Source organism: Malania oleifera, chromosome 2 (genome assembly GCF_029873635.1).
Source record: "Malania oleifera isolate guangnan ecotype guangnan chromosome 2, ASM2987363v1, whole genome shotgun sequence".
Classification (NCBI taxonomy): domain Eukaryota; kingdom Viridiplantae; phylum Streptophyta; class Magnoliopsida; order Santalales; family Ximeniaceae; genus Malania; species Malania oleifera.
Genome location: NC_080418.1, coordinates 26,597,916 through 26,624,791, shown reverse-complemented (window position 1 = coordinate 26,624,791; position 26,876 = coordinate 26,597,916). Strand labels below are relative to the sequence as shown.

The 26,876-nt window shown below is 34.3% G+C and overlaps 1 protein-coding gene across 2 annotated transcripts in view; it reads right to left on the bottom strand.

Annotated features, from left to right (window-relative positions):
- The window catches only part of LOC131149206 (vacuolar fusion protein MON1 homolog), a 50,183-nt gene extending 26,525 nt beyond the window's left edge, over positions 1 to 23,658 (bottom strand). The window contains exons 1-4 of one of the 2 annotated variants that reach the window (XR_009135170.1): positions 22,848 to 23,629; positions 12,414 to 12,493; positions 12,097 to 12,168; positions 5,547 to 5,586 (exon numbers count right to left, since the gene is read on the bottom strand). Coding sequence is in view for 1 of the 2 variants with exons in the window: in XM_058099452.1 (XP_057955435.1) it covers positions 5,547 to 5,586; positions 12,097 to 12,168; positions 12,414 to 12,493; positions 22,848 to 23,414 (759 nt within the window). In the remaining variant the exon portion in view is untranslated. Of the gene's footprint in view, positions 1 to 5,546; positions 5,587 to 12,096; positions 12,169 to 12,413; positions 12,494 to 22,847 lie in introns of both variants that reach the window. The other variant, XM_058099452.1, reaches the window with a different exon arrangement.
- Between the last annotated feature and the right edge of the window lie 3,218 nt (positions 23,659 to 26,876).

The window sequence follows — 26,876 nt, the reverse complement described above, 5'->3', positions numbered from 1 at the left end:
CAAGGTAGGAGCATATGATATACATGCTCCAGCTTATGCCGGAGTGTTAATGGTTATTTAGTCATTTAGTGTTATTACTATTATGTGTCAAGAGTTATGTTTGTAAGTGTGAGTTAGTAAGGGCATTATGGTCATTGGCATTGTACTTGGCATACATTATAAATAGAAGAAGAGACCTATCATTGAAGTTTGGTCTTCCATTTTACCCAATTATACAACAAAAACCAAGTTGAAACTCTTAGTTCTAGGGTGGGAATTATACACATTTATGACTTAACTACCTAAGAACAACAAAACCAAGCCTTAAGTCCCACTAGATGAGGTCAACTACATGAATCCTTTTATGTCAATTTACAAGATAGAGTGCAATTTCCTCCAACAATGACTAGTAAATTCTTTCTTACTATCTCATTCCAAATCATTTTAGGTCTACCCTACCCTTTTTGCTGCCATTAAGGGCAACTAGCTCACTCCTCATTGATGTACTATTTGGCTTACGTTGCAGATGCCCAAGCCATCTAAGACACGACCCTTATCTTCTACAAGTGTTATGCCTAACTTACTGTGAATATGTTTATTCCTTAATTTATCTTTTAACATTACACCTTAACATCTTATTTCAACAACTTTTACCTTTTGGATATGTTGTTTCTTAGTTGACCAAAATTCTTATCCATATAGCATAGCTAGTCTTATAGTCGTTTTATAAAATTTTTCTTTTAATTTTAAGGGTATTCTATAAGCACGCAACACGCCCAATTCACTTTTCCATTTTAGCCACCTGCTTTAACTTTATGTATAACATCTTCTTTGATTTCTCCTTCAACTTGCAAAGTGGATCCAAGGTATCGAAATTTAGTAGTGCTATTAATTTCTTGACCCAAGTTTAATCTTTTCTCCAATATTCCTCCTACCATGACTAAAATTACATTTGATATATCCTATTTTATTTCTACTTATCTTAAAACCTCTAAATTCTAAAGCTTCTTTCCATAATTCTACCTTAGATTCTACTACAACCCAAGTTTCATCAATCAAGACAATATCATTGGCAAACAACATACATCATGAAACTTCATTTTTGGATACTTCTAGTAAGTTCATCCACATCTAGTGCAAAAAGATAAGGGCATAAAATATATCCTTGATGTACACCTATTGTGATTGGAAATTCACTAGACTCTCCACATGTAGTCTTAATACTAGTCACTCTATCATACAACAACAACAATAACAAGCCTTAAGTCCCACTAGATGCGACCAGCTACATGAATCCTTTTTTGTCAATTCACCCAATCAAGAGCATTTTCCGTTATTAGCTTAAGGGCTTTTAAATTCATAATCACTATCTCATTCCAAGTTATTTTAGACCTACCCTACCCTTTATAATGCTAGAAGGCAAAAACAATAAATAACTCGCTCCTCCTCACAAGTGCACTAATAGGCATGCGTTTCAAATGCCCAAGCCTTCTAAGCTTTCCTTGCCTTATCTTGTCTTCAACCAGTGCAATGCCTGTTTCATTGCGAATATGCTCGTTCCTCAATTTGTCTTTTAATGTTATACCACTCATCCACCTTAACATTCGCAATTCAGCAATTTTTACTTTTTGTACATGTTTTCTTAGTTGCCCAACATTTTGATCCATAAAGCATAGTTGGTCATATATCCGTCTTATAGAAATTTCCTTTTAATTTTACAATGTATTCTACGATCACACAACACGTCTAATGCACTCCATTGTACCCAACCTACTTTGTGTATTACATCCTCTTTAATTCTCCCTTCTGCTTGCATAATAGATCCAAAATATCAAAATCTACTAGTGTTATTAGTTTGTTGGGAATCAAGTTTAATCTTCTCCCCAATACTCCTAATTTTACTAAATTACATTTTAAATATTCTGTCTTATTTTTCTTATCCTAAAACTTTTAGACTCTAACGCAGTTCTCCAAAGTTCTAACTTTGATTTCACTCCACTCCTACTTTCATAAATCAAGACTATATCATCTGCAAACGGCATACACCAAGGGATCTCGTTTTGAATACTCCTAGAAAGTTCATCAAATCTATAAAGCAAAAAGATACAATCTCAAAGTAGAACCTTGATGTACACCTATTGTGGTTGGAAATTCTCTAGATTCCCCTTCTAGAATCCTAACGCTAGTCACTCTATCATACATATCCTTAATGACATCAATATACCAGCTACATACTTTCTTTATAATTAAAAAAAAAAAAAATCCACAACAGAACTTCCCTAGGTATCCTACCATATGCTTTCTCTAAGTCAATGAAAACCATATGCAAGCTTTTTCCCAAATTTTCTATTCATCTTCTTAAAAGATATATAACTTTTGCAATCAATCTCCCAAGCATAAAACCAAATCGATTTTATAAGGGTCCTCATTTCTAACCTTCGTCTTTAACCCTTTCACACAATTTCATTATATGACTCATAAGTTTGTTTCCACGTTAGGTATTACAATTTTGAATATCTCCTTTATTTTTTGTATATAGGTATTAACCTGTTTTTCCTCCATTCATATGACATTTTTTAATTTTATAATTGTGTTAAATAAATTAGTTAACAATATAAACCCATTACCACCTAGGAATTTCCAAACTTCAAGTGAGTTGTCATCCTGTCCTATAGTTTTTCCATTTTTCATTTTTTATGCCAACTTAGCTTCATTAATTCTCATTTTGCAAATAAATAATCTCAAATTTTTAGTCGTTTCTTCATTTGTTTTAACCCTTCAATTTGGTTTTCATTATGTAGCTTGTTAAAATAACTTCACCATCTTTCTTTTATGTCTTCTTCTTTGACAAGGATTTAAAGACACTATCGTCATCATTTTCTATGCATTTTAGATTACCTTAGTCCTTGGTCTTTCTTTCTTTAGCTCTGACAATTTTAAATATTTCTCTTTTCCCTTCTTTTGTATCTAATATAACATAGAAACTATAAATCACTCCATGTTTAGCATCACCTACGGCTATTTTTTTATTTTTTCTTGCCTCTTTATACTTTCCAAAGTTTTGCATGTTTCTATATTCTTGCCATATTTTACACCAAATTCTTTTTTCTTTATGGCTTTTTGGACATCTTAATCCCACTACTAACATTCTTTACTAGCTAAGAATCTTCCTTTAGATTTGCCTAAAATCTCTTTGTTATCTTTTTAAATAAAGCTATCCTATTCCAAAGACTATTTGCACCTGCAACATCCCCTATTGCCTAATAGCCCTCTTTGATCATTTTATATTTAAATTTTTATTACATTTTCTCCCTTTAGGCTCCACCACCTAGTTTTCTTGCATTGATTTATGTTATTTATTTTCGTCTATATTTTAGAACATATATCAATCACTAGAACTCTATATTGTGCAGTTAAAACTTTCTTTACAATCCTTACATGATAAAAAATCTACCCTCTTAGTTGAGAAAGAATCTATTTTGAATTTTATATTGTGAAAGTGTTCATCTCTCTTCTTAAAGCATGTATTCATTGTAACAAGGTAATAAGGCATGGCAAAGTCTAAGATCATATCACCGGACTCATTTTTATCTCCATATCCAAGTCTTCCATGTATCCCATCATTAACCTTTATTGTTCTTCTCAATGTGTCCATTCAAATCAGCCCCCATGATTTTTTCTCAATCCCTAATATACCTTGTATAACACTATCTATATCTTTCCAAAATTGTCTTTTAAGGTTTTCTGCTAAGCCTATTTAGAAGTATAAGCACTAATGACATTTATTATCTCTTCACCAACCATCTTGACTTTTATGATTCTATCCCCTACTCTTTTCACATCTACAACGCTATTTTTAGACTTTGTAACAGCAACACACAAATGAACAACGATCAAAACAACTAAGTAATGAGTTATTGTCTGTTCTAAGCTTTGCAAACATGTGAAAGTGCATTTTTAAATTATCAAAAAGATTATTAAATTACTAAAAGAATGAGAATGAAGTTTAAAATTCACATTAAATGACAAAAATTCATCAAAACGACAATAAGTTAATAACATAGGAGACAAAAAGTTCAGCCCACTTGGGGAGTAAGCTGACCTAGTGCTTTCCTGCCCTTATTAGAAGAATGAGAATGAAGTTCAAAATTCAGGTGGTGTTTGGTAATTGGGAATCAGTTCTAGGGATCATAATCGGAATGGTTAATTTCCATTCCTAACATATGTTTAGGGTGAATGGGATTCCTCCTTTTGCTTACATTTTGATTCTTGACTCTTACTCCGAAATCAAATACTAATTCCTGAAAACACTATTTATTATAATATGATAATTTATATTAATACAATATAATATATATTACATAAATTTAAAAAATAATATCAATATTATGATATCATTATTAATATTTAAAATATTATTATATATTTTAATATAAGTATTAATCTATCATTATTAATATTTTTATCATATATAATAATATTATAATATATAAATTAATAAAATAATATAAAATGTTAAAATATTATGATATACTTGTGGTATGATTATTTATTTAGTATATTATTATTTGTAATCTCAAAAATAAAATAAAACAAAATACTAATTATTATCGTCAATTATAATAATAAAATCTAATAAAATATATACTACATAAATCTAAAAAATAATATTAATATCATGACATCATTAAATTTAATATATAATAGTATTTTTAATATAAAATATTTTAACTATTATTATTAGTATTTATATTGTATATAATAATGACACAAAAAGTAATAGAATAGTATTCAATTATAGAATACTATGATATAATTGTGATATGATTATTTATTTGTTATATTATTATGTATAACCTTAAAATAAGATAAAATATTAATTATCAATTATTAATATCATTAATAAAAATATATAAGAGTAAATTTTAATAATGATATAATACATGAAAAATAAAAATAAATTATTTTATATTAAACAATAAATTATGTTATAGTATTATAATGCATGAGATTTTTTATATACATTTAAGAAATTACATATTGAAACATAGTACTTATAAATATAAGATAAAATATAATTTTAGTAATGTAGTTAAAACAAAATAATAATAAAAAATGTGATAAAATATAATATGCAAAGTATAATAAGTACATGATTGTTAAAATGATTTTATTGTAAAAAAAAATATTTATTATATAGCTTAATAAAATAATATTATATAATAATTATATATTTATAATATTATTTTTCATATTAAATTAATTGAATAAATTTTTTGCACTATAATGACATAATTGTTAAATTAAACTCATTTCCAATTCCTATGCCTATATATACCAAACACTATAATACAATTTTGATTACGATTCTATGTCAAACTAAACATGAGAAAGGAATTTGACATTCCGTTTCCGATTCCGGTGAATTCCGATTCCAATTCCAATTCCAATTTCAACTGTGACCTAAATGCTACCTCAACATTAAATGACAAAAAAATTCATCAAAACGGCAATAAGTTAATAACATAGGAGACAAAAAGTTCAACCCACTTGGGGAGTAAGCTGACCTGGTGCTTTCCTGCCCTTACTAATTTGACACGATCTCCCCTGGCAGAATATGAATTTATTGTTAGCTCTTTTACAATTACATTCAGGAAACTAAACATAAAAAATCAATGTTTTGCGAAGGCGTAAGGTGAGGCGTTTTAACCTGATGTAGGACGGGAAGGGTGGCCTAGTCCTACGGTTTCAACCCTCACAAAAGCACATACACTCAAGACACTTTGATTTAAGAACTCAATTAACTAAACATAAACACAATAAATCAAGCTTCATTTAACATGTTGTTGAACTTTTAAACGGTGTACGATGCTGTTCAGAAATAAGTCTCAAGAGTTCTTTCACAAAGGAATCAAGTTATATGCAACAAATATGTTATTTAAAATTTCAAGAATATATGTTCTATTGTTAGCAAGCAATATTCTCTCAATTGATTTTAAACTAGCAAGTATCAATATTGCAATCTATGGATTCAAAGGGCTTATCAAATATGGAATTTCAGATTTCCAGCAAAGGCTTACAATATAAAATAAGGGTTCAAATAAGTGCTGAGATTACCAAGAGAATTGTTTGGATGACTTAACGTTGTTCAACACAAGTCTTAGACCATGTCAGAAAATTCCTTGGAACAAGCTTTAAAACACAGAGACAAACGCAGCAATGTAATGGAGGGGAAGTGGAACTGCTGTAAGTATGAAATGATGCAAATGAATGCTGCATTTACCAATCAAAATGATGGTTGACTTGACCATATTCTACACAAGATAGAACTCTCTTTAAGTCCTTCATGCAAACTCTGAAATGTAATATGTATGCTGCAATGGAATGGTGGATTGTTGGCCTTGGGTGTAACTTGGTGGTGGTCATGTGGATGTCGTGAAGGTGGGATAGGGATGGAGTCGCTAAATAGAATAGTGGTCTCTCACCACCTGATCTCCGAGGAGAATGATGTAGCCTCTCACTACATAATCACAAGGATTGGACAAAGCTTAACAAGCTTCACAAAGGAAAAACCTTTTTAATTCAATGACAATACTTTTCTCTCTACATAGTTCTTACAATAAAGGTGTATATATATATTTAGCATGGGGGGACAAAACATTAATAAGCTTAGCTAGCATGGGGGGACAAAACATTAATAAGCTTAGCTCGCATGGGGGCACAAAGACATTAAACAACTAACAATTCCCACACAAGCATGGGAGACACAAATAATAAAGACACCAACTTACTAGACACATTAATTACCCTTACAAGTTACTAACAAAATAAATGCTCTAACTTTCTAGACACAATAAATACTAAGCACAACTTACTAACACTCCAACTCACTAGACATACTCACACAATTTCCTAACATACACATGCAAGCACGTTGTCTTGCATGTTTACAAATTAAATACAAACAAAAGTCAAAGGGAGACCCAATTTATGTGGGCCCAATGGAGCTGTGTAGGGCCCACAAGAGTCTTGAATTAGGACTTGCTTCGGCATCTTTACTCGAGTCTTTCTCACACTGAAAAGTCTTCAAAACAAGTCTCCAAATAATCCATTCAAAATCTATAAACAATTATGAACCAATGTGGACATCGAGAGGTCGTCCACGTGTCATCATGTCGGCAAAGAAAATGTGGACACCGGAGGCCATCCACGTATCACAACATTTGAAAATGACATAGGTAGGGCATACTGATCCCCATCATAACCCCTAAGTGGTCAGGCATAAGCCTTAAGGCATTGAAGCGTAAGCCTTTTGAGAATTTTTTTTTTAGATAAAAAATTAAATAAATTTTATATGTATTTAAATAAAGTAAAAAATAAGAAAATATCAAATATAATGTAAAAAAGAAAAACTAGATATACTTTGCAAACTACTTGTTGGTCATTTAAAAATTGTTAACTTGAATACATAACATAAATCATGACAAGAGATAATTGTACCATTACAAAATTCAAACTATTTTCATAATGTAAGATACAACTTTCAGTTATTTTGTAAAGGTTGAGGTTCAAGAGTTTTAGAAATAAACTCATATTATGACATTCCTTTTCTACAAACATGTTGAAATTTTCTAACCAATTCTAACTTGAGAATCACACACCCAAAATACATAAGCCTCAACTGGAGCAAAAGGCGTGCTTTTTGTAAAAGTGCGCAAGAATGTCACGAGCTAAGCTTGTTCAAGGCATTATGCTTGCCTGTGACCACTTGTCTCGTGTACTTGGGATGAATTTTCATCATGTAAATGCTGTGTAGAGTTATTTTCTGCTAGTAATTTTTTTGTATGCCAAAAAATGCAGCATGACTCCTCGGTCACTTTGATGTTTCCTAATGCCAAGAAAATAATTACATAAAAACCTCTTTAGGGGAGGGTGAGTGTTCATTAGTCATTGTAAAACTCACTAACTATTGTCAACGTGTTTAGCCTACTTGCCTGCCTCGCTAAACACACAATGTCAATGGAGGTGTTGTTAATGAATTGCGTAGATTCAATGTTTACTACTTGCTTGCCACTACTTTCATGAATGCATACAGTTTCCGCTACCATTTGATTGAATGCTAATGAAAGTGTTTCGTGGATGAATGTTGGTAAACGATAGGTTGGCTAGTTAAACAAGAGTGCTTTAGCTAACGCCGCACAGCCCTTTCACAACGGTGTGAAAATAGTTGGACCGTGACACTTGGTATTAGAGCCGAAGGTTGAGTTGCTACGAGAATTCAATTACCTTCGTTGTGGGATTTGGAAAGTTTTGGTAAGTGACCATGGCACCAAACAATGCTAAGAGGATCAGCGTGCTAAAAGCACAGGTTGAGGCAACAACCAACACTGTGGCCGCGGAGGTGGCCCAGATAAAAGAACTTGTTGATGAAGTGATGGGATCACAAAAGCATCAAGCAAGTTTGCTAGGTGAGATGTCTAAGAACTTTCGCCATACAGTGGAAACTTTGCAATCTCGGATGGTGGATCTAGATGCAAAGCTTAATCTGATGGTTCTTGCTATGGGGAACTCCAACACTCTGGGTGTTAGCAAGACCAAGGTACCAGAACCCAAGACGTATGGGGGTGCCTGTGATGCCAACAAGTTAGAGAACTTCTTGTTCAATGTGGAGCAGTACTTTCGTGCGGTGAGGATGGCCTCAAAATAGGCAAAGGTGAATACTATGACCATGTACTTGGTTAGTGATGCCAAACTGTGGTGGCGTACCAAGTACGAAGTACCAAGAGATTGAAAATGGAAGTTGTGTAATCGATAGTTGAGCAGACTTGAAGAGAGAGCTTAAGGCCCAATTCTTTCCTGAGAATGTTGAGTATAATGCAAGTAGAAAGCTTAGAGATCTCAAGCATACGAGGTCAATCAAGGAATATGTGAAACAATTTTCTACTTTAATGTTGGATATTCGGGATATGTCGGACAAGGACAAGTTGTTCTATTTTCTTGAGGGGATGAAACCATGGGCAAGAACTAAACTTCTTAGGAAAAGGGTTTAAGACTTGTCAACTGCACAAGCTGCTGCAGAACGCTTGACTGACTACGCTAGTGATGATACCACTTCATCCAAATGGTTTGGCAGAGGGAAACAATGGAAAGTCTTTCCAGAAAGGCAAACCCAAGAGTGGGGGAGCCGACTCTAAATCATCAACCTCAAAGGAAGCTTCTTCGTCTCAAGGGCTCAACACACCCCAATGGAAAGGGGAAGAGTAAAATTTCGTGCTACTTGTGTGGTGGATCTCACTGAGTGAGTGAGTGTCAACACAAGGGATTACTCAATGCCTTACAAGCTTCCACTTCGGGAAAAGTGGTGAAAAGCGAGGAGGAAGAGAATGATGCCCCGAGGGTGGGTACAGTGCAGCCGGTGAGCGCATTGGAAAAGCAGTCAAAAGCACTGAAAGTTACATGAGCAAAAGGGTTAATGTTTGTGGACTTGAGAATAAATGGGAAGAGTACCCGCGCTATGGTGGATACGGAAGTTACTCATAATTTTGTTTCATAGTTGGAAGCATGGAGACTCAACTTATCCTTAGAGAAGGATACAGGACGCATGAAAGCAGTTAATTTTGTAGCCCAGCCTACTCTGGGAGTAGCCAAGCAAGTTACTGTGAAGCTTGGACAGTGAGAGGGTCATGCGAATTTCACAACTGTGCCATTGGATGACTTTCCAGTCATTCTAGGAATGGAGTTCCTAAGGGGGACGAGGATAGTACTGATGCCTTCAGCTGATTCCCTATGTCTGATGGGAGATCACTCGTGCATGGTGCAAGTCGTTACAACGAAAGGAGACAACGGGAAGTCCCTTTCAGCCATACAACTCAATAAGAGATTGGGTCAGGGTGAGCAGACACGTCTAGCCACAACGGTGGTAGACAAAGAAGTAGGCCAAGAGCTGGAGCCTACGACCATCGAAGTGGTGTTGAATGAGTACAAGGAGGTGTTTCCAGATAAGCTGCCTCACAATTTGCTTTCATGACGGACTGTGGAGCATGAGATCGAGTTGTTATCAAGAGTGAAACCCATGTCGAATGGCGCCTCTAGAGATAGCAGAATTGAGAAAACAACTTGATGAATTGGAAGCGGGATGTGTTCGCCCTTCCAAAGCACCGTTGGGAGCATCGGTGTTGTTTTAGAGGAAACATGAAGAGCATCTACAGAAGGTATTCAACAGGCTAAGGGAAAACAGTCTGGATGTGAAGAAAGAGAAGTGCTCTTTCGCTCAGTAGAGCAACAAATTCCTTAGTCATGTGGTTGAACAAGGTCGTATCCGGAGCGGTATGGAGAAGGTAAGGATGATTTAAGAACGAAAGATCCCCACGACAGTGAAGGAGTTGCGTTCCTTTCTTGGCCTTACTAGATATTGCAAAAAGTTCGTTGAGGGGTATTCGCAGAGAATGATTCCAATGACAGAACTACTGGGGAGGTATTATTGACCGCACGCACGGGATGATGTGGTTGACTATACCAGAACTTGTCTCACTTGCCAACAAGACAAGGGGGAGCGGAAGAAGTATGATACTTTCATGGCCGCACCAAAGTACTGTTTGGCAAAGGAGATGACACAATTATTCCTTGTGACTGTTGTGAAACATTGGGGTGTTCCCCAAGTTATTATTTGTGACCGAGACTTAATGTTCATTGACAACTTCTTGATAGAATTTTTCAAGATATTAAGGTCACATCTTGACATCTCTTCGAGTTATCACCAATAGACAGATGAACAGATGAAGAGATTCAAAGAGCCACTGAAAGAGTACTTGTGCCATTCTGTCAACGACAACCAGAACAATGGCGTGCAACTACTTGATGTGGTTCCATTCTGTGGCAAAGCCCAAAGAAGCTTAACAACCAACAAAAGCACTTTTGAGCTTGTTACAAGCCAGTAGTCACTGTTACTCACATAGTGGACGAGTCGTACAGACAAAAGAGTCCCAGAGCATACATCTTCACCAGAGAATGGAGATAGAATGTAGATTTTGCCCGAACCAATCTAGAGAAAGCTTCTACGCAGATGAAGAAGTGGGCAGATCAAGGGAGAAGACCGCAGTTTCATGTCAGCCGCCTCAAGCCATTCAACGCCGACACAAATGACCTGGGTAGAAATCCGTCAAATAGAGCAAAGTTGAAGACAGTGCCACCTGACAGACGTGAAGTTGAAGAGATCCTTGCAGACAGAAAGTTCATATCCTCGAGGTAGAAGCGGCAGAAATTCCTAATGAAGTGGAAATGCCTTGATGAAAAAGAAATCAGCAAGATTTTTGCGGAATATATGCAACCATTCGTGGACAAAGTTGAAGTGTACCTAACTCCAAAGTCTACAAGGACATCAACCGCATAAGTGGGGGAGAATGTCACGAGCTAAGCTTGTTCAGGGTATTATGCTTGCCTATGACCGCTTGTCACGTGTACTTGGGATGGGTTTCCATCATGTAAATACTAGTTTAGGGTTATTTTCTGCTAGTAGTTTATTTGTATGTCAAATAAGGCAGTATGACTCATTGGTCACCTTGATGCTTCCTTGTGCCAGGATGATAATTACATAAAAACCTCTTTAGGGGAGGGTGAGTGTTCATCAGTCATTGTAAAACTCACTAGCTATTGTCAACGTGTTTGGCCTACTTGCCTCCCTCACTAAACCCACGATGTCAACTTAGGTGCTGTTAATGAATTGCGTAGATTCAATATTTACTGCTTTCTTGCCACTGCTTTCATGAATGCTTACTGTTTCCGCTGCCATTTGATTAAATGTTAATGAAAGTGTTTCGTAGATGAATGTTGGTAAACGATAGGCTGGCTAGTTAAACAAGAGTGTTTTAGCTAGCGCCGCACAGCTCTTTCACAATGGTGTGAAAATAGTCGGATCGTGACACCTCGGCATGTAACACGTTAGCCTTTTTGGAATTTGGTATTTCAAATTGAGCCTCAAGGCGTCTTAGGCATGTCGTGCCTTGAGACAAGCCTAGATTGAGCCTTTTAGAACATTCTAAAAAATAAAGCTTTAATCATAAAGAAAACTATCATAATAATAGAGAAGAAACAAGAAATAAACATCATCTAACAATGTACCTATTCTCCACAAAGGAGATAATGGCCTGCAATGTTGCTGAAAATCCTGCTAGCTTGTGCTCATCTCCATACCTTCAAGGTAATACATTACATAATACAAGTATACAGCAAGTTAAATGCAAACTACAAAACAGGAAAAATAGAATGTAAATTTTGTATCAATTAAATAAGCTTCCACAGGAGAAAGGAAAAAAAAATCCAAAGGGGGAGCCATCTATGTGTATAAGAATTCAGAATGTAAATTAAGTTCACTTGTTCTTCATGGCATTTAATAAAATTGTATGTGTATAATGCTAAAAGTGGCAGCAGGGATTAACCTGGAATATATAGGTTTGCCAGAGTGACTCAAAATAAAGAAGTGCTTTTTCCTTTTCCTCCATGAGAGAGAAGCATCATCCTGCACTTCAATTATATGCCAAGCAGGACAGGACAGGAAGGATGTCAGTATTAAATTTATTTTATGAATTAGTCATGCAGTGAAAAATATAATGATATTACTAATTCAAAGAAGCTTGACCAATAAACTTAATTTCAGAATGCTTAGTATCTTACTCGAGTTTAATGCCAATTGCTGTCCAAAAATTGACAATGTAAATGAACTGCAACCATGCATAATGAGCCCAAAGGAAGCCAGGATTTATAATTTGAAAAGTAACATGATATAAATGCATAAATTGATTAAAAATATGCAAGAAGTATTCAAAACTTTGACCTTTGGACCAAACAATAAAGCTTGTTTTTATGCTAATAAACTTTAATGCTTGTTAATTAGAAGAAAAGGGTTTCTCTCATCTTTATTTCATAGTAATTAATTTAATTGACAAAACCCTGTAGCTATAAACAATTAGACATGCATCTCATACCAATCAAAAAATTCACAAAGTTCCAAGTCAAACATTGCTTTAGGGAGGTAGCATTCAAAAATTGGATTGGCCGCCATTAGTGCAATACCAATTTCCAAAGTGATTGAGGAAGAAAGCAGGGACAAAGTTGGGATTTCAAATGACGGAACCAAAAAAAAAAATTCCTGGCAGCCTTCTCTTCTTAGCAATAGCATTTAAATATAGCAATTTTTAAAGCTTGGTACACATTGATGGCCCACAACCTAAATGCTTAAGATTTAGGCAAAGTGATAATCTAACTTGGTACCTAAGGTATCATTGTCAGGAGGTCCTGGGTTCTAGTCTCATTGCCTACATTTATTGAGCAGTAGTTAAAAATTATACTACTTGTTTGAATCTCTCCATGTGCAGTCAGGCTGCACGTGCGGGGGAATGTTAAAGTTTGATATACATTGTTGGGCCACTACCTAACAGCTTAAGTTTTTCAGTAAAGTGATAATCTTACATCAATATATACACTAGTTTGAGGGAACAAAAGCAATACATGCCTTGTAGTAAGAGAACCACCCACCCACTAATCCAAGACAATGGAGTAGTTTGGCAGAGTGGTTTGTAAGAGACAAGGGGACCAAACATAATGGAATATGTGAGGCAATTATACTAAGAAAGATGAACACTCCCAAATGGCCATAGAATCAATATCCAACACGTGCCATACACCGACACACCCCCAACACAGCCACGTACATCTCCGCCACATGTCAGAAGTTAATTTGCTGTTTTTATTTGTGGACACACCTGGGAAACTTTTAAGCTAAACGCTGCATTTATCTTGCCCCTTCAGCCACTTTATACAAAACCAAAAAAAGAAAAAGGCAAATAGAATATAGAAGAGACGCACAGGTCCAGCTCCTTCATCAAACAACTCAAAACCTAGCACTCACAACCCCATCCTCCCAGCCTTCAAACCTATGTTCTTCCCATCCTTCTTCGCCAAACATCTCAGCCATCATCGACAGCAATCTTCGCTTCTCCTGAAGGCTCAGGGCCTCTTTTTTGCTCGAGTTCCTCCCTGTTCGCCAGAAATCTCTGCCTAGCACTCATAACCCCATCCTCCCAGCCTCTTCTCTCTTGAAGGCTCTTCTTTACTCAAAGTGAGTCCCTCCCTCCCCCCCTCCTTCCCCATCTTCTCACCCGTTTTTCACTAGTTCAGAACTATTGAAGTCCCAAAGCACAAAAATGATGGTTTTAGTGTATGAAGGATTAAATAAAATTGATGTTAATGTTTTATTGTTTGAAAAATCAGAAGTTATAAAAAGGGGGCTGCCCAAGCACAAAAAATGCATCTTCAGAAGGTACTTGCAACACCATCCTCCCCACTGGCCCACTATTTATTTTTTGTATATTTGTTTTTAAAAAAAAAATTGATGGATGATGATATTATATATTAATATCAAAAATTTAATATTAATATTAATATTGTTATCATGTTATGTAAATATGGAAATATGGAACTTGGACTGCAATCACTGCTCTTTTGCTTAGTTGGAAATGTTTCTTGAGTTCTCTAATATGAGTTTTATTAATGATTATGCAATTCATAATTGAGCATGGGTGATGCCTATTACCTCAATATTTTTCATTTAAAAGGGAAAATATGTCTAAACATATGTACTTTTATATTAATTGACTAACATATCCCAATTGTGTTGTATACTTGTTTTTACAAAATTGCATGTTAGTATCACATCGTATACGTATCCTGTGTTGGTATCCGTGCTTCCTAGCAAATATACTATTTCATTTTTTTCTTTTTGGATAGAAAAGGAAACTTTATTTTGAGAGAGGGTCTCCATATAGGAGAAAAAGATTTCCTCCCTCAACAGGAAAAAAAAGAGAAATATATAAATATATATACGCGCACACACACACAAAAAGATCAGGCTAACAAAGGCATCCAATCGCACTGAAGATTAAAGAAACAAAACACACTAGAACAGAATAATTCCCATAGCAATGCAAAAAAGATGATCCCATCCATAAATCAAATGAATAGACAAATAGCAATCATAAAAAATAAGACTCCTCTCCAACCAGATCAACGAGAAAACAGAAAAAAAGTATACGCCGCCATAGCCTTTCTGCACCCTTGCGCTTTCCAAAAGTAGTCAACAAGAGAGCCTCTAAGGAACTAGGGCACACAGCCACACACAATGACACAATACTCACCAAAAAGTCTAAGAAATCCTATTTCCATAAATTTCAAGCCGCAAAGCAATAAAGAGACAAGGGAGCATAAGTCTCATCAATAGCAAAACAAATCACACACACATTAGGAGACAAAGCATTCTAAGGTCCTTAAGGGATCGTTTGGAACCACTTATGCAAGAGTACTTCTCAGAAAAAAGTGTTGAATTAATAAGTGCTGTTAATAAGTGCGGAAATAGAAAAGTGCTTAAAGTTACAAGTGGTGTTTGTTTGTATTTAAAATAAATAGTATTTGGACACTTACTTTTATTATAGCGTACCATAAGATTATTTTCAAACATATTTTAATTTACAAATATTAATATTTTTTAATTAATAATTATTTTAATTACTTAAAATTTAAATTTAAATATTTTATATTAAAAAATAATGTAAAATTATTATTTTTAATTAATAATAATCTTGTTATTAATGTATTTTTATAACATATTACTATTATATTAAACTATGATAAAAATAATATTTTTAATTAAATTTAAATTTTTAATTCATTTAATGTTAATTTAAATTAATAAATAATTCTTGTTCAATCTAGAATTGAATTATAATAAGTTAATAAACAATATGTATTTTTAAATATATTTTAAATAAAATATTAATATTTTTATAATTAAAAAATTTAAATGATAATTATATTATTTTTCTAATTAAATTTGAATATTTTCTATTAACTAAAATAATATACTATTACTAATATTAATTAACATTAATATTGTTATTAATGTATATTTATAATATATGATTATCACATTAATTTATGTTAAAAATAGTATTAATAAATAAATTAAAATTTTTAATTTATTCTATATTAGTTTAAATTTATAGATGGTTCTTTTTATTCATTCTAGAATTTAATTATATTTTATTAATAATTAATAGGTTATAATGCATAATAAAATAATACATTATTAATTTTTAATTAAAAATTTAATTGATAATTATTTTAACTATTATTTTTAATTAATATTTAATATTTTTATAAAGTAAAAAAATAAAATAGTATTTTTTTATTAATAATAATCTTGTTCTTAATATATATTTATAACATATGATTATCATATTAATTTATGTTAAAATAATGTTATTAATTAAATTAGTATTTTAAATTTTTAATAGTAATTTAAATTTTAAATAATAAATGGTTTTGCTTCTTTATTCTAAAATTTATTATGTTTCATTAATAATTAATATATTATAATACATAATAAAATAATATATGATTATCTTCTAATGTATTTTTTTAAATTATAAAATAGTCACTAAATTTTCTTATATTTACAAAATCGACCTCGTCTATGAACAGTATCACTTATAAGTGGGCCAAAAGCTATCTTGGATTGTTTCTCAAAATTCACTTAAATAGTTCTAAAAAAAGTGGTTATGAAAAAGCGCTTATCGCAATAAGTATTTGTTGTAGCGCAAGTCAACAACAAACAACAACAACAACAAGGCTGAAGTCCCACTAGGTAGGATCGACTACATGAATCCTTTTCCGCCAATTCACCCAATCCAGAGCATTTTCCTCTATTAGATTAAAGGCTATTAATTCCTTCCTCGCTACCTCATTCCAAGTAATTTTAAGCCTACCCTTACCCTTTTTCATACCAAAAACCATAACTAACTCATTCCTTTTAACAAGTACTCTAATAGGTGTACATTTTAAATGCCCAAACTATCGAAGTCGCCCCTCCCCTATCTTATTTTCAACCGGTGATATGTCTAAATTTTTGCATATATGTTCATATCTTACTTTATCTTTTAATGTTAAACCACTCAACTACCTTAGCATACACATCTCAGCAACTTTCATTTTTTGTATATGTTGTTTCTTAGTTGCCTAGCATTTTGAACCCTAAAGCATAGCCGGTCTTATAGCCGCCTTATAAAACTTTCCTTTTAACTTTATGGGTATTTTACGATCACACAACACACTTGGCGAGCTCCTCCATTTTACCCAACCTATCTTAATTCTACGTAGAACATCTTCTTCAATTTCCCCTTCACCTTACATAATAGATCCAAGATATCTAAATCTATCAATGCAATTAATCTCTTGATTATCCAGTTTAATCTTCTCTTTGTTGCTACTCCTTACATTACTGAAATTACATTTCATATATTCCGTTTTATTCCTACTTATCCTAAATCTTGATGATGAAGAAATAAATAGCACTTTTAGATTTTGATACCTTGGATCTATTATGCAAGCTGAAGGAGAAATTGAAAATGATGTAATGCATAGAGTTAAAGCAGGTTGGGTAAAATGGAGAAGTGTTTCAAGTGTGCTATGTGATCGTAGAATACCCTTAAAATTGAAAGAGAAGTTTTATAGGACAGCTATAAGACCAACTATGCTATAATGTTGGGCGATGAAGAAACATAATATCCAAAAAGTAAAAGTTGTCGAGATGAGAATGCTTAGATGGATGAGTGGTATAACATCGAAAGAAAAATTAAGGAATGAACATATTCGTGGTAAGTTAAGTGTAACTCCTATAGAAGATAAGATAAGGGAGGAACGACTCAGATGATATGGACACTTGTAACGTAGGCCTTATAGTGCACCTGTGAGGAAGAGTGACTTAGTTACTATGGGGGGCAGCAGAAATGGTAGAGGTAGACCTAAAATAAGTTGGGAGGAGATAGTGAGTAAAGATTTAATATCCTTGAATCTATCAAAAGAAATAGTCCATGATTGCATAAATTGGCGGAAAAAGATTCATATAGCCGACCCCACTTAGTGGGACTAAGGCTTGGTTTTGTTGTTGTCCTACTTATCCTAAATCCTTTAGACTCTAATGTGGCTCTCCAAAGTTCTAACTTAGATTCCACTCCGCTCCTACTATCATCAATCAACATGATATCATCTGCAAACAACATACACCAAGGGATCTCATCTTGGATATTCCTAGTAATTTCATCAATTACTAAAGTAAAAAGAAACGGACTCAAAGTAGAACCTTGATGAACACCCATTGAGATTGGGAACTCTCTAGACTCTCCTCCTACAGTCCTGATGCTAGTCACTACTCTATTATACATATCCTTAATGACCTCCATATATCTACTGCAAACTCCCTTCTTTTCTAACACCCACCAAAGCACTTCCCTAGGTACTCTATCATAAGCTTTCTCTGGATCAATAAAAACCATATGCAAATCTTTTTTTCCCCTAAACTTTTCCATTAAACTTCTTAAAAGATAAATAGCTTCTATTGTTGATCTCTCAGGCATAAAACCAAATTGATTTTCTAAAACCTTCGTTTCTAATCTTATCCTATGTTCAATTACCCTTTCCCTTAATTTCATCATATGGCTCATAATCTTAATTCCACGATAGTTATTACAGTTTTGAATGTCGCCTTTATATTTATATAGAGGTACTAACGTACTTTTCATCCATTCTTCTGGCATTTTCTTGGTTTTTATAATATTATTAAATAGATTGGTCAACCAAATAATTTATCCTCTATACATTTCCAAACTTCAATTGGTATTTTATTTGGTTCTATTGATTTCCCACTTTTCATCTTTTTTAATGTCATCTTAACTTCAGGACTCTAATTTTATGAACAAATCTCCTACATTTAATCTTCTCTTCATTTGTCACTTCCAAGTTCAATCTTTCATTTTGGTATTCATTGAACAACTTATCAAAGTATCTTCACCACCTTTCTTTTATGTCTTCTTCTCCAATTAAGACATTATCATTCTCGTCTTTTATATATTTTACAAAACCTAAATCTTTGCATTTTCTTTCTCTAGCTCTAGCAAGTCTATAAATGTCTTTTTCTCCTTTATTTGTTCTAGCTTAGTATATGAAGTATCATAAGCTCTATGTTTAGCTTCATTGATAGTCTTTTTTGCATTTTTTCTCATTTCTTTATATTTTTCAAGATTTTCTATATTTCTACAATTTTGCCATATCTTATACCAATTTCTTTTTGTAGTGCAAGTCAAATGCCACTTTTTTGTAAAAGTTCTTATTTTAAGTGATAAGTGCTATAAGAACTTTTTTTTTTAAGTGCTCCCAAACAGGGGCTAAATCTGCAGCATATTATTGGGATTAACTCTAGTAAGGATTGCCATCTGCAAAAAAGCCTTAACCTTGGAGGATACCTTAGCTTTTCACAAAAAATTAGCAAAAGAAAAATGATTTGAGGAAGAATTAAATGAGACAACTATTTACAATAAACAAACACATTAAAAGTCCAAATTCTAATATTGCCGCTATAAGAAGGTAGGAAAGAATCCAACAAACCAAGAAGCAAAGAAAGCTCCTTGGTCTCCTAATCATTGAGATTCCAACAAAAGAGAAAATCGTAGGAAACACAATCGCCGTCAAGAAAAAATGAAGAAAATATGAACATTATGACATGTGGAAAGGCAAAAAGAGGAGAGAAAATACAAAAACAATGCTCCCGCCAAAATGCTCCCAAAAACAAACATACGACACATCCCCCTATGAACAACTCTAGTTACAACATTAGCATCCCACCCATTCACTTGCAAGCTAAAATTAGATTTAGTTTTGATTACTCTATGCCAAAGGGAATTAGTTTTCAAAAGGAAACACTATACCCAATTTCCCACAAGGACAATGTTCTTAGACACCAAATCCCAAGGCCCACCTTCCACTCCCCCAGCCTTAGGCCTACAATAACCTCCCAACTTGCAAGATAATTATACAATCAAAGAAAAGCTCTCATAACTTTCTCCAACTTAATTGCTATCCATACCTTAATAAAGGCAAAGAATAAAGAAGAATCAAAGAAAGTCATGCCTCTATGAAAGCAAAACCCTGCAAGATAAAGAAAAAAAGCCCCCTTTAATCTGGACACTTACACTATGTTTGGAGAGGCCTTAGATTTGAATTTTTATTGGATTTGGATAAGATGTAATATAAAATTGTATTGAAATATACCCAAATCCAAATCCAAATCCAACGTCTAAATTTATGGTCCCAAACGCAACATTAGAAAATTTCCCATAAAGACCATCTAACAATACTCCAATACACTTTAGATAAGTTGTGGGTCAACGTTTTAATATTACATGCTGTTCTTTTTCTTTTTTTTTTTCTCCTAACATGCAATATAGGAGCAATTGCTTAGCCTCACTCATGGGCAACCTTGCAAGGGAAGAAACGCAAAACCAAAAACGCAAAACAAAACAAAAAAAACCAATAACAGTACTAAAAAAGTTATAAAGAGTTGGCCATGAAGACAGCCAACCACATTACTATGTCAAGTATTGGAAACAGTGTTGAACTCAAATTTGCGCCAAAATCAATTAAGATTGCACACATAGGAGAAATTATAAACTGACCCTACAAAATCATACATAGTCAACCTGTCTATGCAAGAAAAGGGATGAGACTTTACATGTGATAAGGTTGACTACTCTCATGCTGGAGTGGTCAAATGTTCAATCTATGATCTCACCTTCCTATTTTGGTTTTGGTCGTATTCTTGGAACTCAAGAGTCTTGCATTTTGGTAGGACTCATCTCTAGAAGTATGTCTACTAGGGATTTAGGGAGCATCTTAAGCAGCAACAAACACCTTAGGAAATCCCTGGGATTTACGTTGAGCAATTTAAAAGGTTGAGAGTCAGAGTGTTTTTAGAACTAATTTTGAATTTTAAGATTTACACTAGCTCAGGGGATCTCTATAGTTCGTTGTTAAGCATGATTCTTCAATAGCGAAAGAAATGTCTTTGAGTGACGACATAAGAATTAGAGCAAAAGAAACTAACCTCTCTGAGATTTGGCAGAAAAAAAAAAAAAAGGGACCTCCCCTAAGGTTTCAACAATCCCATTGACTTCCATTGAAATTTCAAAAATGTCACTGACCTCTAAGATTTGCAAAAAAAAGATAAAAACCTCCCCTCAAAATACTTTTCTTTTTTGCAAAATACAAGAGATGGTTTATATCTTTTTCATAAACCTGGAATTCTTGAAACCTCAAGGGAGGTCCCTAGAGAGCTTAGTGTCTTTTTGTCAAACCTGAGAGAAGGTCAGTGTCTTTTACTCTAATAATTATTAGCTAAACTAGTCATAGTGCGTGCTCAAAGTCTTTCTATTTTTTAAAAAAAAATTAAAAATTATAAAAATAATAATAAATTAAATAGTATAAAGGCATTTTGGGGTAGTTGATAAGGGTCTTTTAAAATAATTATGAGTATAGGAATAAATTTAATAAAATTATAAGGGTATTTTGGGAGAGTTATGGGTAGCTAAAGGAATATTTTGGAATAATCACTGATAGTTATAGAGATAAATTTAACACTTTTGAAAGATGACACCAAATAGGGGAATCCCCTTTATAGTAGTATAGATTTTTTTTAAAATTATAAATGATAATAATAATAATATAAATAATAATAAATTAAATAGTATAAGGGTATTTTGAGATAGTTGTAGATAGTTATAGGGTTCTTTTGAAATAATTATGAGTAGTTATAGGAATAAATTTGATATAATTATAAGGGTATTTTGGGAGAGTTATGGGTATTTAAAGAAGTATTTTGGAATAATCATTGGCAGTTATAGGGATAAAGTTGACATTTTTGAAAGATGATGCCAAATAGGGGAATCCCCTTTATAAGTATACATGATGTTGAATTGTGTGCCATTCGCATCTTGTTTGAATTTCTCAATGCATGTATTTCTTAATTGTATGGAACTACTATGGATTGGTTGTTGAGTTTGATGGGAGTTTCACAAAATCCGCAACCCAAAAAAGAACATTAAATAAGTTTATTCCATGTTACTGTTATGAAATGTTGGTGAAACATAAGGTTGAGAAATGGAAGGAAGCAATAAGTATCACAAGGAACATAATTATCCTCAAGTATTCACTTAATGTTACAAGCGAAAAGCAACTACTCCAACATTTTCAAAAATATTTTCAAAAGCTCTTAAGTTATTGCAGTGTGCCACAAACAATCTTTCACTTGTGCAAGGGTCATGTGGCAGAAGTCTTGGCATGCTACTAGGACTAGTCATCCAAAATTTATACCTTGCAAATAGCATGCACTCGCACACAGCAAGTAAGCCACAATAAGAGAAGGCACACACATTTAGAAAGGGGCTATTTCTTCTACCAGAGAACAACTTGAAGGCTGTTTGGGAGGACAATGTAAGCTAAATACAAAATACAGTCACCTTTCCTGGTAAGTAGCTTCAACTTGGTCATAACTCTCTGTCCCCTAAAAAGCCTTCTGTGCCATTTACAAGGTGAGAGTAGGAAACATCACTCTACTTGGGAAGTCATTGTCCAGCAACTAAAACACCAAATTTCTACAATTATGTGGCGACCTAAAATGCACTTGCAAAGCGACTATGTACATATACAAGTTCAGAAGTAGCAGGAGGCAAGCAGCTGCAAATGGCACTAGGCCAAAAAAAAAAGCCCGGGATAATCTCCACCCATGGCAAAATGCATTGCTACTGTAAAGTTGCTGTTTTTCAAAAGAGAATCAATTGCTGTTGTTCAAAAGAGAATCAATCATTCTCTTCAATGCCCAATTTTGTTCACACAGCAGATTCATCGATAACTAAAAGCATGGAATTGCAAAACAAATTCAATTTGTACCGCAAGTTTTCATGTTATTATGATAACACAAACACACCACTCACCTCATCGACATGCCGTTTCCCAGGAACCCAAGAGGCGTGCGAATCCGAAACTCCAGTAGAATCTCCATCTCGCAGTTCCCGAATTTCATTATCCTCCCCAATCTCATCAATTCCAGACGCGCTTGTGGCACTACTGGTTCCTCTTTCGCCGGCGTAACCGCTACTGCTAGGGCTGGACGCGCAGTCTACTTCCAACTCCGAATTGTTCCCCCACAAGGGACCGCGAGAAGAACCCTCTCGAACCTCCGCAACCTCGTCCGCCGCCGGCACCGAACTGCTCCGAACCTCTTTCTCAATCTGCCCGCCTCTTCTTTCTCCATGGCTGTCCGCATCCAACGACCCATTCACGATGCGGCCTAATGCCTCACCGCTTGAAGACGTCTCGCCATTGACAACGCCGCCGGAGTCGGACAATGCAATCGAAGCCAACTGGTCTTCAACGGCGTCGAGGGACTTGTCTATGAAATCGGAGCTGGGATTTGGATTGCAGAAAGGGTCAGGATTGGGATTAGGGTTTTCATCAGTGGGATCGCCGGTCGACACAGAAGAACTGGAATCGGACGACATTGGCGAGGTGGGGACTGTACAACTCCGAAATTTCGATGGAATCTGAAGAAGATTGTTTTCAGGTTGGTGGAAGATAGTTTAGGAGAGAGAGATTGGAGCTTCCCTTTCGTCTACCAGTCGTTGTTTGGTCTTCTGCAATCACTGGCTGTGAAAAGAGGTTCTGACCAGTGGGTAGAGCCTGGAGGAGGGTGGGAGAGAGATCGCACGGGTCTCCTGTGTCGTTTTCACATGTAAAGCACATTTCATTTCATTTCACTCGTAAACTCGTCTTTTGAGTATTTCCCCTCGGAAGGAATTGTAATTCTGAAAAACGATTTATCAAGACGCAGTATTTGCATATAAACGATTCCAATTATCTTTAACACAATTTTTTTAAGAGAAAACTGAAATGTATTTCTGAAACACACAATCTCATTAACTCTGCCTCAAATCGTGTTTACAGAAACAGTACTAGGCTACTAGTTTGTTAACACACTACGCACGGGTTGAGGGAGGCTAATTAATTAATGATAAATGCCTAATTATATATACTTAGAACTTTTTTAATTGTTGTGTTTGGTGTCATTTGAAATTTTTATTTTTGTTTTATTTTAAAGGTAGAATGGTTTAATTAATGTTCTTTTTAACACCTCCTCTCTTTGTAGGTGTGGTATTTAATTCATGAATAGAAGAAGAAGAAGAAGAAGAAGAAGAATAGATTGAGGGAGTTTCCTTTGGTATATGATTTGACATATAATTGGAATATTGTAATAAAATCATATTGTTATGTTCATGCATAAGAATTTAAATCGATTTGAATTATTAATTAAGTCACTACTTAATATAAAATTTTGTGTAATCTAATACAGAATAATAATATCCTAACCATTATTTTTATTAGAATTATTATTATATTTAATTTATCAAAATTAACTTCTACTAATGTCAATATATTATGATCATATATTTGATTATACTATGCATTTGATATTTCACTAAATTCGTTAGAAGTATTGCATTTTTGTCTTGTATTTAATAATGATTATTATACATCCACAAATTGCGACAATTACTCGTAATCAAGAGGGTCAAAAAGAGCTTTGGAGACTCCCAATAACCTTTAAGGGTCTTCTCTAAAATTTAAATCAAAATTAAGATACATATATATATATATATATAACCATAAATTACAATATTATTACAGTGTCTTCATACTCAATCAAGATCCCTCCTATTGGTTAAGCATTAGCCGAGTTTAATGTCTTGTATCTTTATACAACCATAAATTACAATATTATTACAATGTCTTCATACTCAATCAAGATCCCTCCTGTTGGTTAAGCATTAGCCGAGTTTAATGTCTTGCATCTTTAATTTGGAGAAAGTCAAAATTTTGTAAGAGTTATACCCTTTCATTTCTCTCAATAACTTTTTTTCATAATTACCTTTCAAGCTAACATTTCATCATCTCATCTTCCTTAACTATTAAGTCACGTTTTTCTCTCTTTCTTTTTAAGAAGTGATGGTTCTCCCCTTCTCCCATCTTTTTTTATAACTTCCTTTTGGTTATCACACTAAAGGGCTAAGCTTTGGGCTTTTAATAAAGCCTACTTGGGTTTTCCTCCACATGGAAGGAAATAACCCAACAAATCTCTCCATTTCCGACTATGTGGAGGGAATTTTCATCCTAACGATCGAACAACAAATTTCAAGCTTCTCCCTTGGTAGTGTATTTGTCAATATATCAGAACCATTATCATCAGTGTAAATCTTCTCAAGTTCTAGTAACTTATCGCTCAACGCATCTCTGATCCAATGGTATCGTACATCAATGTGCTTCGATCTTGCATGGAAACTAAAATTCTTAGCATGATGAATAGCACTATATCAATCATAAAACAACACATACCTTTGCTACTTGAAACCAAATTCTCTCAAGAACTTCTTTACCCATTGCAATTCTTTAGTCGCTTCCATTGCTACAATAAACTCTGCCTCTGTCATAGAAAGAGCAATGCACTTCTGAAGTCTCAATTGCCAAGTTATGGCCCCACTTGCAAAAGTTATCAAATAGCCCGAAGTAGGCTTACGAGTATCCACATCCCCAGTCATATCTGCATCTATGTAGCCAACTAACAATGGTTGTTTGTTTTCCAAACCAAGTCTCAAACTGGAAGTGCCTTGAAGATACCTCATGATCCACTTCACTACATTCTAGTGCTCTCTGCCCGAATTTGACAAGAATTGGCTAACTACACCAACTGCATAGGCTATATCTAGTCTTGTGCAAACCATTGCATACATCAAATTTCCTACTACTGAGGCGTAAGGAACTCTTTCCATGCCTTCCTTGTCCTTATCTATGGAATTACATTCCTTTGTACTTAGTCTGAAGTGGGTAGAAAGAGGAGGGCTAACCACTTTAGCTTTGTCCATATTGAACCTCTGAAGCACTTTCTCAATGTACTCCTCATGTGACAAATATAACTTCTTGGCACTCCTGTCACGACTAATTCTTATGCCAAGAAATTTCTTTGCTGGCCCTAAATCCTTCATAGCAAATGACTTACTCAATTTGTTGACCATATGGGTCATACCCTGTTTTGATTATGACAAATACTCAAGTATTTAATATCTGCCGAGTTGATGTGCAGGTTTATCTTGGTAATATCATATGATGGCACTCGAAGACCCGGAGGAAAATGAAGACCCTAGTTGATCTTTATTGTTGTAATTCTTATTCATTTGGGTTTGTAATAGTAATATAGGAAAGGTCTGTAATATTTAATGTGATCATGCATGTAGGAACTACAAGCACAAAGGCCTTAGAATAACTCTAGGTCCTTACACGTCACTTGAAAATCAAATGACCTTAGACAAGACTTTGGTCAACCAAAGGTCGACTGATATCGGATTTTTTCGATCGGCTCTCAAAGACCTTAAACTGACCTTAGGACTCCCTATACTTCATAAAAATATGTCATATAGTCTTAACATTAATCATCATATGAATAGGGAAAACATTTTTAAAAAGAAAATGATCGAAAATGCCAAAATTGGCATGTTCGGTTGACCGAACTCCCATTGGGTCAACAAGTTAACCTCTCGATCGACTAACCAGATATATACAAGTAAGCCCTAATCAACCAAACCTCCTTGGGTCAACATATTGACCGCTCGGTTGATCGACCAAGTTTATATAGACAATGCCTTGGTCAACCAAACCCCCACGTGGGAATTTCCAAAGGCCCGATCGACCGAACTTCGTAGTTCAAATTGACCTCGTCAACCGAACCTGACCACTTGGTCAACCAAACCTCAAGTTCGGTCGACCAATGCTCTTGGGTTGGTGAATTTTACAGAGGTTAAAAACGTTGTTATTTTTATTAACCTCACTTAAATTTTTTTTTAAATGACCAATATGTCCCTAACGGTCATAATTCTTCTCATGGCTATATATATGAGATCATTTGCTAAAATTAA